The sequence below is a fragment of the Triticum urartu genome, chromosome 1A (assembly GCF_056163025.1).
Source record: "Triticum urartu cultivar PI428250 chromosome 1A, HENAU_Tu73, whole genome shotgun sequence".
Classification (NCBI taxonomy): Eukaryota; Viridiplantae; Streptophyta; class Magnoliopsida; order Poales; family Poaceae; genus Triticum; species Triticum urartu.
The window spans coordinates 318,953,961-318,967,280 of NC_141873.1; the positions used below are offsets into that span (position 1 = coordinate 318,953,961).

A 13,320-nucleotide genomic window follows, 5' to 3' on the forward strand; every position below is an offset into this window, starting at 1 on the left:
TGCATTAGCGAATTTAGCTTTGCTGTCTACAGAAACAGGAATTGTATACGCAATAGGAATCCTGAAGTATATTTATGGTCTTGGCAATGCCAGTTATAGAGACATAAACGACACTAAAAATTAAATAAAAAGTCACACAGATATAAACGGTACAAGCAACAGAGTCTTGACAGGGCCATCATTAGTTCTTACACAGTCTTGGCAAGTCTTACACAGACAGAGAAATATAATTATACATTACGGTTAATCTATGCGGTTAAACAAAAGGATCGAAACAGACTACAATTCTAAAAGGTCTGGTTTAGGATCCATTCTTGTAGAACAGAACTCTAGAAACCTCTCCTAATGCTTTTTAGTTGCTTTTCTAATTTGAGCACCCTGCCCTTGAGCCTTTCTGCTATCTTCTCAATGTTGTTAAGAGGTTCGTTCATAAGCTCATTCATGGGTTCTTTCCCAGATGATCTGTTGAGCGCTGTCACATTGCATATATGATTAGATAATCCATGCATGTATCTTGTAAGAACAAACCAGCCCATAGCATTTTTCTTGTTCTTATACCTAGCCATCATTAATTTGTTCTTGATGGTTCTGGTCTTCGCCTTTGTTTTCTGCTTGTTATACTTCGCCACTTCTAGCTCATGCTTTAGAGACTGATTTTCCTCATCCAGTTTCTTCATGGTGTTGTAATTGTAGTCTCTTAGTTCCGTCTTAACCATGCATTTTATGTATCCAATTGCTTCGATGGCAGCTGTGTCCTCTAACATTGCATGATCGATACACTGTACCCCGGGAATAGCCATACGGCTGCCATGATCTTCAACATATGATGTGGGTGTATGGAAAAAAATAGTGACACATACTCTACCGCCATCACATGCTTTGCTTCGATATTCAGCTGCTGGAAGTTCTAAAGTCTGTAAAAGAACATCTAGCATCATCCTGTAAGGGATTTTGATCATCGGTGGTATGGCCTGTGATTTTAAACAGATGTCATTAGGCGCGAGGGAATGAATCATATGTCGGCAAATAAAAGCTTTTAGAAGGAAAGTGTACTTTGAATAACCCAAGCAGAACTAACACCATATTAGTTTTTGCTATGGTAACAGCTGGAATGAAGATAACTAATTTATTCTGGACAACTTTATGCACAAGATGTTGATCAAGGTAAGTTTGTATATGATCACTTGTATAAGCATAAGCTATGCATCGAGGTTCTAATAATCACAAGTATGAACTAATGACTATCACAAGTGTGAATTGAATCCTGAATGCAATGTATAAACAGGAGTATTGCGCCTGTATGAAACAAAAAGACACACATCCAACACTGAAACAATGCAGGAAGCTCTCTAGTAATGTGCCTATATGAAACAAAAAGACTTTGGTGTGTGCTTGTATGGAAGTTTTTGGTGTATTCTTTTTAGGTGACCATGCTAGCATTGGTTTTCGTGGTTCAAAATTTCCCTTGTTGAGTGGTGTCAGTACAGGCATATCTTTTTACCTGCTTAAAACTTCATGACATTAAGAAATAGTTTTCATAATAAGCCCACGAAGCTTAAACTACGAATCTTGCTGAGAGGAAATAGGCATAGAAAAAGTATCCACAATAGATAACTAAAGTATCAGTTGTTTTCTACTATATAACCACCAACCTCACAGCGGGGCTACGAATTCTCATACTGAGTGTAGGCCTCTTCCATGCCTGGCATCTCCTCCTGCATCAAAAATCGGAACAGCTTCAGTGCATACCAAGGAAAATCATTCTGGTCAAAGGAATGCTTTTTTATTTTTCTGAAAGAAAGCCACCTCAAGCAGCTGGCCTTCAGATTGGTTATTGTTGGAGTATTCTTCATCCGGAGAAAACCTGGCATGTATCTCCTCTGCATCCAGTGGCATCTCCTGTGAAATCAGGTAGATAGATTAAGCGCCGACCACAGCTGCAAGTTTAATCAAAAAGAGGGCACATAGATCTGCGGCTACATCACTGAATCATAAGGGTAGTTACCTGTGGTCCTGCTGAGGAGTTCTCCGGGCATCCAGATGCTGAAACACATGGACAAACAGCGGTTAGCAATATTGACTGTGCTCGCACCGGTGTGGTCATTGTTTGGGAGTGAGGCACTGAACGTGTAGGAGAGAACACTCTGCCGATCTAGGGTTTCATCTGGCTGCCTTCATAGCAATATATGATATGTCTATGGGCCTTTTGGCTAGGCTATTGTCTCTGTGCCCATACACCACAACTTTCAAGGGCCTCCATAGTAGTAGTTGGAAAGGAAAAATGTGAATAGAAAGGTACACAGAGGGCCACTGTAATTGTTGGTCGCAGGTAATAGAAAAGAGAAGCAGGTAATACAGGTCTTAAACTGGCGCTACAGTTTGAAAATAAAAATACACTGGTGGCATAGTAAGGTTGGTTGCTAATAAGACATTTGTAATAGGTAGTTGAAGTTTTCGATCTTCTCCCCTATTTGATGTATAGCAACTTGCTCAGAGAGCAAAATACATCAACTTTTGTAGGCTTCATCACAGCAATATTCCCGTGGGAAATGAAGAAATAAGTTAATTGTTATATCATAGGACCTTGTCAGTATATGTACATAAATTGACCCACACATATAGTATACCTTAGTTTTCCAGCATTGTTGGAGATCGAACCATTATCTTTGCCTGCCGCGTGTACAGCGGCATGTAATGATGTCATGTATGCATATAGTCTGATTCGCATCCACGTGGTGTTATGTAGATGGTAATATAATCTGGGATATCAATCACACTGTCAACCCAGCCAAAACAGTCATATATATGTGTATTTATGAAGCCCTGTCCAGGCAAACCATTCTCTTCAACTAAGACAAACGGGCTCAACAGCTGGCTTGCTATTTCATGTCGGAGGATTCCAGCCGGAAGTTCACTTATACTCACACGAATAAATCGGGTAAGTGAAATTTGCTGGCCACCATAAGAAGAACACCAAGGAATAACCTTGAAGATGTGGCAGCCTAGCTCAATGTGTCCCCTTGCCAGAACAGTTGATTTGAATGCTGCAAATGTAGCATACTGAACACCCCCTTGATAGTATACAAGGAAAGCATCAAAGCTAATTGGCTTCACCATGACATATCTTGACGCTGGTACATATCGAATGATCGCAGAAAATATTTCATTTGTGTCTATGGGTTCAACACCATCTTCTCGTTTGAGGATTATAGAATGTGATAGCTCCTGGAATCTATCGGGGTCGACCTCGGTGTCTTGAAGAAAACAGTGTGGGGCAGCAGCATCGACGGTGATGTCCCGAGCATTTGGCACAGGTGATAATGGCTCAATGGGCCTCATTATCTTGCTGAAAGGGTTGTTAAGCACACTAATAAGCACAGTGAACATGTCTAGGTGGATCCCTATTGTTGTGTTTGCTGGATCCCTAAACCTACGTCTGATCTTGATATTCATCCGCAATGGCACATTTTCTGGCACGTCTGTCCAACAGATGCACCGGAACGCGAGAAGATCATTGTAGGTGATTGTGTCAGGGTAAAGCTCAGAGATGACACAATATGGATGCAACATAAAATCCACTGTCTTGAATGTCCAAAGATGCTGTGGGAGGTTTGTTATTTCAACTAAAACCTGGGATTCGGCATGGTTATCACTGAAATCATAGCCTGGTGTGCCACAAAATGTTGGGTTTTCATCTGCGCAGAGGGTGGTAAAGTATATATTACCCAAGTTAAGCCTCTGTTCGGACTGAAGGAACTCGACTGCTTGTCTATTCTGCTGCTTGTTTGGGATGCTAATTAAGAACTCCTGGTCAGGAGTATCAATGGTAAAAATTTCATCGCATTCAAGCTGAAAAGCTTTAGCCAATGCATTATCAAAGTGCCTTCGTGCAGTTCTACTATCAGGAGAGAAAATGATTTGGAAATGGTAGTGTGTCCGGATCTCTAGGCATTTTGTTTCACCATAAGAAAGAAAAGCTCTTGTAATATTTGTTCTGGAACAGACAGACGAGGACGAAATACCTAGAAAGATTATAAAATAGTTTAGGCTATCCGCCAGCTTAGGCGCTGAGAAAGGACGACTGGATCTAAGAATACAGGGACAGTGGCTCAGCTTAGAGGAACAGGGAAAGAATGGAATCTACCTTGAACTGAAACGACAGTATAGGATGCAGCTTCATCGGTTGAAGAAGATGCCATAAGCCCAGGGCACCAAGATGTAGCAAGGGAAGAAACCCTAGAAATGGATGCGCGGAGAGTGTGACGGCGGGATTGGTGGGGTGGAGTAAGAGAGCGTGCAGGTTATGGGGGACAGCACATAGGCCAGTCCTCAGCCACACAACCTGTCTGGATATGAGGCACGGCCAAGAACGGGCCTACTGGGCCGAAGTAAAAACAGGAATGGGCCAGAGCCTTAAAGGCTATGAAAAATGGAGGAGATGACCAGAGTCTAAAACAGAGGGGAGACAAAATCATCTATGAAAAGAAGAAATCATCTGCAGACTATGGGGAAGCATATCACGCATAAAAAGGCAAATGATAATCAAACAGCACACACATAACAGGCTAGAGTTCACTTGATTATATAGAGGAGTTTTTTGTTTTGCCGTGCTTTGACACTGCTACTTGAGCAGCCAAAGACTTTTTAGCACACCGACATATAAATAGAGGAGTTTTAAACATGCTTCGTAAGAAGCATACAACCACACCAAGGTCTATGCAAGAAGCATACACGGCAACGGACTCTACTTGTAGCTGGTCAAAGAACATTGTGATGGAGCGTTGTCGAGAGCGAAGCTAGATGCATAAACCGCCATATTTCTCCTTCGATCTTGCTGAGGAGAAGCTAATGTACATAGGATAGATAACCTATAGTAGAACGCAAAGTTTCAGAAACTAGTTCCAAGTATGAGAATGGCAAAACAAGTCCAAGAATAGTAGTATATAGGGAAATTGTGGTGTACCTATAGATATTTTAAGGTTGCATAGGCAGGGCAAAGGAGTCACTACTGCTTTGTTTTCTTCCCTCCTCCATCTCCTTTTCCAGCAACGGGGTTCCTTTATTTCAAGGTGTGTTAGTCAAAAATAAATAAGCGGAATGCTATACACAGGTTTGGAAACCGGCTATATTGGTGGAATGTAAGAAGCAGTACTTACTTCTTGTTTTTCTGAAGTGGACTCTTGTTATCTTTTGCATTAGCAGCACCAGAAGGATCTTCAGCCTTTTCATCATCGTTCTCCTGGAGCACCCAACATATATATAAGCTTGATAATAGAGAGACATTGCATATTGATATTGGATGGTTATTAGGCTATACAATAGTAAGATTTTGCCTTGACACCTGTGTATCAGCACGTGACCATGCTGCTCAGTTACTAAAGGTATATGCATGCATTTATAGTATTATGCATTAGTTAGCACATGTGTGTTAACAGGTATCTCAGGCGGAGCAGAGAAATATTTAACGCGGCTATTTCGTCACACTTCTTTGGAGGATCCTCTGCCAGAGGGAGCTTCTTGTCATTGCCAATAAATAAAGCACGTCTGGTCCTGCTAGGTGGGCATGGTGATTTGCTAGAAAAGAAAATACGATCATAAGAGCAAGCAAGTATTAGAAAATACTGCAGTGGTCCTTTCTAAAGAGGCATACCCTGGAGATGCAGATGAAAGGAGACCAACACTGAGCTTTGAAGTTGGTGTCTGCGTCTAAGTGTAAAAAAAGAAATGAGAAGAACTGAATTAGTTTGCAGGCATCTTGATTGAATAAATCGACTGAGAGATGGTAGACTAAGAAAACAACACACCGCGCCTGTAGGTGATGGAAAAGTTATAGCAGGGCTCCCTGAGGAGCTGCCAGGCTGGGCTTTCTTGATGCTTGGGGTACTGGGTGTAAACATCTCAGATGGTACTGGACTGTCAGTGAGGGAAGCAGAGGATGATGCTCCAGATGATCCAGGGACACAGTCAGAGGTAGATGAGCTTAACTCAGGCTTGTAGGTTTCCATAATTTTCACAACTTCAAATGATAACTGTGTGCTTGTGGTTGCAAAGCTTCTCTTTGCAATGGACACAAGAAGTTTATACTTCTGCCCAATAATCTGGGTAACCTCTGGTGGAGCAATCCTATCAACCATCGGTACACGAGCTATCTCTTGTATGGTTGGAAGTCCTGGGTTTCTAAACTTCAGTAAATTGAGGAGTGGTTTTCCAACAGCTGCTTTTCCAACTTTATCAAACATGGTGAACTCAGCCTCACCCACGTCATCACTCACAAATACCGAAATACAGTACCTGCACATGGCACGAATAGAATGAGGATTGTAGTAATGGACTAATAAAACATAGAAGAGGCATTTCTAAATAAATCAGGCAGGAAGACTGAGGAAACAAACAACACAAAACAAAAGAAACAGGAGACAAAGGTCTAGGAAGGCACATACGTTTCCTGTGCTGCTATGGATGAGCAGTTAGGATTGGCGCATCGGTAGTTCGATGTGACTATTGTAGAGGTCTTGTTGCAAGAGGAGCAAGAGAAGAACCACCAGCGCTGATCAGGATTGAGCCTCTGGATAGTAACGGTACATATGAACCATTTTTCCTGTCGAAGTAACATAACTTGCAGTTGAGCACATGACCAGGAAAAGTGGGAACAACATATAGAGGAAAAGACAGCGAGGATACCTCATTTTCGTAAGGGTTCAGGCGGAGGAGCTCTGACACGGTCTTTTCAACAGGATCAGCGTAGATACGGGTAGTAAATGCACCCTCGGTCAAAGCAGCATCGTTATCAATGGGTTTGAAATTAGTCCCCAACCTATTTTAATACGCAACAGGGGAGATAGTTAGCAGCGTGACAAAGAAAACAACACTGTCTTCATATTCATGGTTAAAGCAAGAGAAGCCAATTAGAAGGCATATAGAAATCACCTGTTGCGGAAGTCATTTATCACTGGGAGATCCTCGTCAATGTACCAACGGCAAGCAGAACTACCACTAAGTCCTTGAACACCTGCATAGTTATTGAACAATATAGAGGGGTAAGAGGCTGCATTGAACATAGGATGAAAAGGTTGTACAATACATAATGCATAAATGTATAAGATGCAATAGGTTGACCACCTTGATTTATTTTAGGTAGTGTTCCTACGAAAATTGCAATCACAGCTTCCTTTTCGTCTCTTGCCCGCACTGCTTCTTCTTCAAATTCAATCGCTCGATCACCCCAGAGGACCAGCCTTAGCTCCTTGCCCCTATAGGTTTCATATGACGAACAGATCGGTAAACAAACGAACGAGCAGGCGGCCTAGAATGGTGCATGCATAACAATAAGCAAATGACACTTATTGTAAGTCAGTTAGGATTATTGTCCTTGTGTTTGATGGCTCTGGCTGATGCATTGATTGGATAGTGACCACATCATAAACAGCAGTTATTCTTCCAATGACATCTTCAAAACCATAGAATTTGCAAGAGCATCAGACTCCAGATATTTGACAAGTGGTTTTTAATGTACTTAGGCGTGCGGTGACACGACTTACCAAGGAAACGAGGCGGTGGCCCACATGGCCTGGGGATGTCCTGAAATGGGATCAAATTGTAGGTGCAGAACGGGTAATCTGCTTCCAAGCCCAGGCGTAAAACAACATTGCTAAACCTGGTGAACTGAATCATGAAGCGACTCTCAACAGGTCTATAAGTTTTCTTTGCTTCAACGTAGTTGAAGCTGCTCATCATGTAGACCTTTCCTTCCTACAGCTCATTCTTCAGTTCTTCTGCTCGCTGAGGAGGTATCTGCACATACATATGGTTGCCCTGCCAACAAAAATAGCAATCAGAAAGGTATCCTAGGACAAATATGGACAGTTGGCGTTGAGCTAGCTATGTAAAGACAAACCTGGCTATCAAGAACAACCAAGTCCATGTGCTGGATAGGCCCATTGTCAGTCCCCCCACGATAAAACCATAGGCGCGAGACAAGGACAGAGACAACCCACTTCCTGTTGTGCTTGTGTATCTCAGAGAACATCTGATGCGCCATCTGGAAACATAAAGACACTTTTGCTTAGGAAGGTAAAAATACACAAAGAAGCAACATATTAGGTTTTGCAATATGATAGCATACCTAATCGAAGTCAAGTGAACAGACATACTAAGCGAACTACCAAAATACCTTTAACATGTACATAGATGCACAGAAAAGAACAGTATTCGCTATCTTAGGTAATGAGCAGCAACAGATAAAACAACATTTATAGCCTCAAATCTTATTGAAAAGGGAGCAGATAATCGAAATATTTCACCAAATTAGGAAGCATACAATAATAGAGACTAAGAGGCAGCAAGTAGTAGTGAGACCAAAAGCAGCTCACAAAATAAAGCACGACGTAGGTACTATTCCAAAGACTCAAAGATCTCAGAGAAAACTATGTTTCTAGTCTGAGATCCAAGTGTGCCACCTTCGTTCTCGATAAGAATTTTCAAGTTTTTCTTGGAAGTCACATGTGAAACCGCCATGTAAAGCTGGCCATGAGTGAAAATAGGGCTTTTCAGGTATAATCCAACAACTGAGAGAGTCTGTCCCTGGCTCTTATTGATAGTCATGGCATAACAAACCCTCACTGGAAACTAGCGACGATGTAAAGTAAATGGCCATTTAGGATCCTTGGCAGTGAGGCAAATCCTTGGAATGTACACAATATCCCCAATATTAGAACCAGTCATGATAATAGCCTCAATGACTTTCTCACCAAGTTTAGAGACAACAAGACGAGTGCCATTACAAAGACCAGTTGCCTGACTCAAATTTCTAAGGAGCATAATCGGCATGCCTTTTCTCAATAGCAACTTGTGCTGTGGGAAGTTGTTAATTTTAATTGTATTGAGGTACTCGATGGGATAAAACACATCCATATTACGCATTGAGTCAGCAGCATTTCCTATAGAATCATAGCTTAAGTACTCTCTCTCAGCAGAAGGCATTAAGGCTAGCACATGGTCATTAACTTCTTGAGCTAGATAATTTGTTGTTGTTAAGATAGCCCTTTGGCAGAAGTACTTTCGATTAGAACAATTTTTAGCAAAGTTTGTATATACAGCATTAACAATAGTGCCTATTCTATTTTCCTCAGAATGGATCAACATATCATCAGGAATTGTTACCCAACTTGGCTCACACTCCCCTTGTCTAGTAACACAAGGCGTTGTACCATCACCAATACTCAAGATCCAACCAGCAAAAGAAGTTATCTCAGCTTGTAAAACAGGATCTGTTGTTTGCACAGCCAAACGCATGTTCATGTTAAGATGTAGAACTTCTATAAAACACCATAGTGGTGAATTTGTTATAGCAGCATTTATAACCTGTGAGCGAGTCCCACCCTCAATGACTGGTAAAATCTGTCTCAAATCGCCACCCAGAACCATAACCTTACCACCAAAAGGCATGTCAGCTATAGAAGGATCGTAGGCAGACAGAATATCACGTAAGCTATGATCCAAAGCCTCAAAACACCTACGATGCGTCATTAAAGCCCCATCCCATATTATTAGGGAGGTTGATTCGATCATCTCTGCTAATTTTCTAGATCTTTTTATATCACATGTTCCATTGTCATCTAGACTGATTGGTATTTTAAACCTAGAATGAGCAGTCCTACCTCCAGGTAAAAGAAGTGCTGCAACCCCAGAAGAGCAACTGTGAGAACAATCCTTTCTTTACCTCTAAGATAAGCAATTATGGAACTCCAGAGAAAAGTTTTCCCAGTTCCACCATATCCAGAAACAAAGAAGAAGCCAGGTTTTCCAGACACAACTCGGTCGATAATATTCTTATAAGCTAGGAGTTGATCTGGATTTAATTGGCTGTACATGGTTCCTGCCTTTAGTAGTTCACTTTTAGGATCAGCAGATAGTTCATCAGTTATCATGTCATTGTCATCAGAGTTATCATCATATGTAGTCTTTAATGGTAGCCTGTGGTCTAGAATATTAGGGCCATTTTTACTAAATAGAACTGTCAACTTATCAAGCAAGATGTCTCTCAGCTCATCAGGAGGTATAACATGATTATCATCACGAAAAGACCACTTGATATTGTACTTAATATCCTCACCTAACTGTGACCAATATTTTTTGAAGAAAGCATTTCATCGTTAACACCACAATGAACAAGGATTGTAACAAAAAGCCTGCGCAGCTGATCTCCCATGCCCCAGGTCAAAGCCTCATCAAACGCACTATACCATTCAAGATCATCTCCAAGTAAGCCCCTAGCAGCACATGCCTCCTTAAAGGTTTCATACACAATCCCATTATAAGTTCTAACATTCATATAAGACATGGCACCTTTGACAACCATCAATAGCATTCTAAGATAGAAAAGTTCTCCAGTTGTAGGGTGAACAGAATAAATTCTACCAATCCTATAACTTGAGGTCTTAGGAATCCATTGTTTTTTGCTTGCTAGCCAAGTCCATTTGGTTGGGAAGTCACAATAAGTAAGAGACCTAGCATTTGCATGGCATCTATTAGCTACAAACCACTCGGTTAACATTGTTCTCTGTAGCCACTCATCGTCAGCAACTGACTTCAGGTTTGCTTTAACATTGAAACGCCTCGTGTGTTTATTTAATAAATGAACATGCAATCTTTCAACATAAGGCATCTTACTGTGTATATCAAAGCCATATATCCTCCAGCAACCATCTTTATCACATATGTAACGGCATTGTCTATATTCCATGATCTCATCAATCTCAATACCATGCTTGTTTTTGATGCTTTCAAACAAAGTTTTTGAAAAATCAGGACCCTTTGTAACATACTTATAAAGATACTTGATGACATGGGTTTTATTGCACCACTCAACGTTAATATGCACTTGGTATTTTTTTAGCATGAGCAGATTATAAGGAGCAACATGCCTATTATCAAGTCTGGCCTTTTTCATTATAAACGGCCGTTATCTGGGCGACTATACACAGGGAATCCACTATCATCTAGAGAGGTCTCAAGCTGAAATGACTTAGGAATTTTTTTTGAACACAATCCATCTTTCATGCAAGGACATTTAACACCATCTTCCCCGCAAGGGCCGTGCATCATGTGTTCAAAAACAAGAACGTATCCAACAGGATCCGCAACAGGATCAGGGATGGAAGCCGATATAAAAGAGTCAATTAAAGCAGGACTAACCTCCCGTTTTTTTCCTATCAAGCCAGACCAGGATATGGGCATGAGGAAGCCCTCTTTTTTGGAACTCCACAGTGTGCAGTACTGTGAATAAATGGATAAAAAACAATCACAAGCTGAGGTGGAAAAGAACAGAAAAAAGAGATGAGAGGAATCAGAAAGCACGTTTTACCCGCTACGACAGGACCAAAGGCCTCCCCACTCTTAATATCATGAATATAGTCATTGAGCTTCATGTGATAAATCCTGACCGGAAGGTCCACCCTGTCTGAAGGCATCTGGCCAGGCTCAGAACACAGGGCTTCTGTTATCTCAGGCCACTTGGGATTATAGGTAAAGGTGGTGAAAAGGTCTGGTGTGCCAAAGACACATGAAATGGCTACTGCGTCCTGGAAGTTCTCAATCATATAACGACGGCCACCGGTAAAAGAGGATGGAAGTATGTTTTTTTGCCAATAGAACTTGCATATGTCTGCCCTTTTCCAACAGCATCAGTGACTCCTTGCAAGTTCTCTGCTCTAAGATCATTATTAGCCTTCATGATGAAATGCAGCCTCCACTCGTCTATGCAAGCATGTGCATCTACAATGGCCTGTGAGGAAAGCAAACCACAACAAAGGTATGGATTATGCTGCTCTGGTCTATAGTGGAGACAATAGGAATAATAGTCCTGCATAGTGAGCCTGGTTCTTTTGCTAATATCTAAAGGGTCTAAACCAATATATTTAAGCCCGAGCTGAAACCCACGTTCTGCATAGGGGAAGAGAAGAGGATACTGCAAAGGCATATATGAAGTTTGCAAAGAAGATATTTGCTGCAGATTGTCATCTCTACCGTGTATTATTATGTCACGGCAAGAAGCCTCCACCGTGAACTCACCAAACATTAAAGATGCTAGCTCATCAGTTGTAGGAAGGCTAAACTGTGGGCCATCAGATTCTCCAGGGGAAACTAAACGAATGGCTATCTCGGCATGCTTATTGGCTGCTAGTATTTCTCTAGCTGATCTAAACGTTTTGACATAAGAATTGTGTGTATCAAGCATATGCATCAAGCCTTCAACAATAGATTCATCTAAACCACCATCACTCTTTTCACCCTTTTCTAAAGCCTGAATCCTGTTTTGCACCTCATTCTGGGTATTATATATATAGAGTTCGACATACTTAGGGGTATTTCCTTCCTTAGGCATAAGAGATCCCATTCGATGACAAACCTGCCCGTTTAGTTTGTATATATTTGGACCATTACCATCATTTACAGAACGGTCAACAGTAGTTCCCATGGAAGTAAATGCAAAGAGGCAGTTGTACTGACGAATTTTTTTATAAACTCTCTGCTACGCGAGGGACCATTGTATCTCAGCAACTCAGAGAGAAACAAGGGTGGCTTTTTAAAAGGTGTAATATACACCTTACCGCCCTTGCAACATTTGTTGTAAACCACCCGCCTTAGCGTAATAGCGGATTCCGATCTCACCCTCTCCTCGAACCAGAAGACTGCACCACAGTTGGTACATTTGCAGTCTGGGCCACCGTAGAAAGATCTCTTTCGGTACCCAGCTGCAAATTTATCTTGACTCGGTAACAATGGTAAATCAGCAATGCATCATACAATAGTTTCTAGGCATATCGGCACTCAACATACCTTTCAGCATCTCAGACTCCTCAGCCGTGAATCCAACCCAGTCAGCACTTAAGGGTGATCCAATGGCAGGCCCCTTCCCCCTAAGTCTATCAACAACCACCCTGCATCTCTTTCTATTACGGGACGTAATTTCTGGACTAAGAACAGGGAAGAAACCATCATCTAAAAAAACAAAGGGCCCGTCACAGGTACGAAGAGGAATCGAGAGAGTGCAGGAGGCACACCTATAAAGGAAAAGGACTTATTTTAAAAGGGCACCCCATACATTCTCTTTTAGGTAGGCCTTGAGGATATGTAGGGCAACGGTGAGTCACAGAAAGACAACCTTTGTCGAACAACACGTCGGGGAGGTGGTTGACTGGTGCTTGAACTGGCCTTACGACGAACAGAACGGCGCTGAGGTATGACTCACAGGAACGACATGAAGAACAGAACAACGACAACACACTGCAACAGGAACGTAACACAAAGAAAGGTAATCTA

The 13,320-nt window shown here is 41.6% G+C and overlaps 1 protein-coding gene and 1 pseudogene across 1 annotated transcript; both read right to left on the reverse strand.

Annotated features, from left to right (window-relative positions):
- Positions 1-329: 329 nt before the first annotated feature.
- LOC147991050 (uncharacterized) lies at positions 330-1,016 on the reverse strand. The gene has a single exon (XM_087538510.1). The coding sequence runs from the start codon at positions 1,014-1,016 to the stop codon at positions 330-332; it is 687 nt and encodes a 228-aa protein (XP_087394636.1).
- An 8,598-nt stretch (positions 1,017-9,614) lies between these two features.
- Positions 9,615-12,475, reverse strand: LOC147991051 (uncharacterized; annotated as a pseudogene).
- Positions 12,476-13,320: the final 845 nt, after the last annotated feature.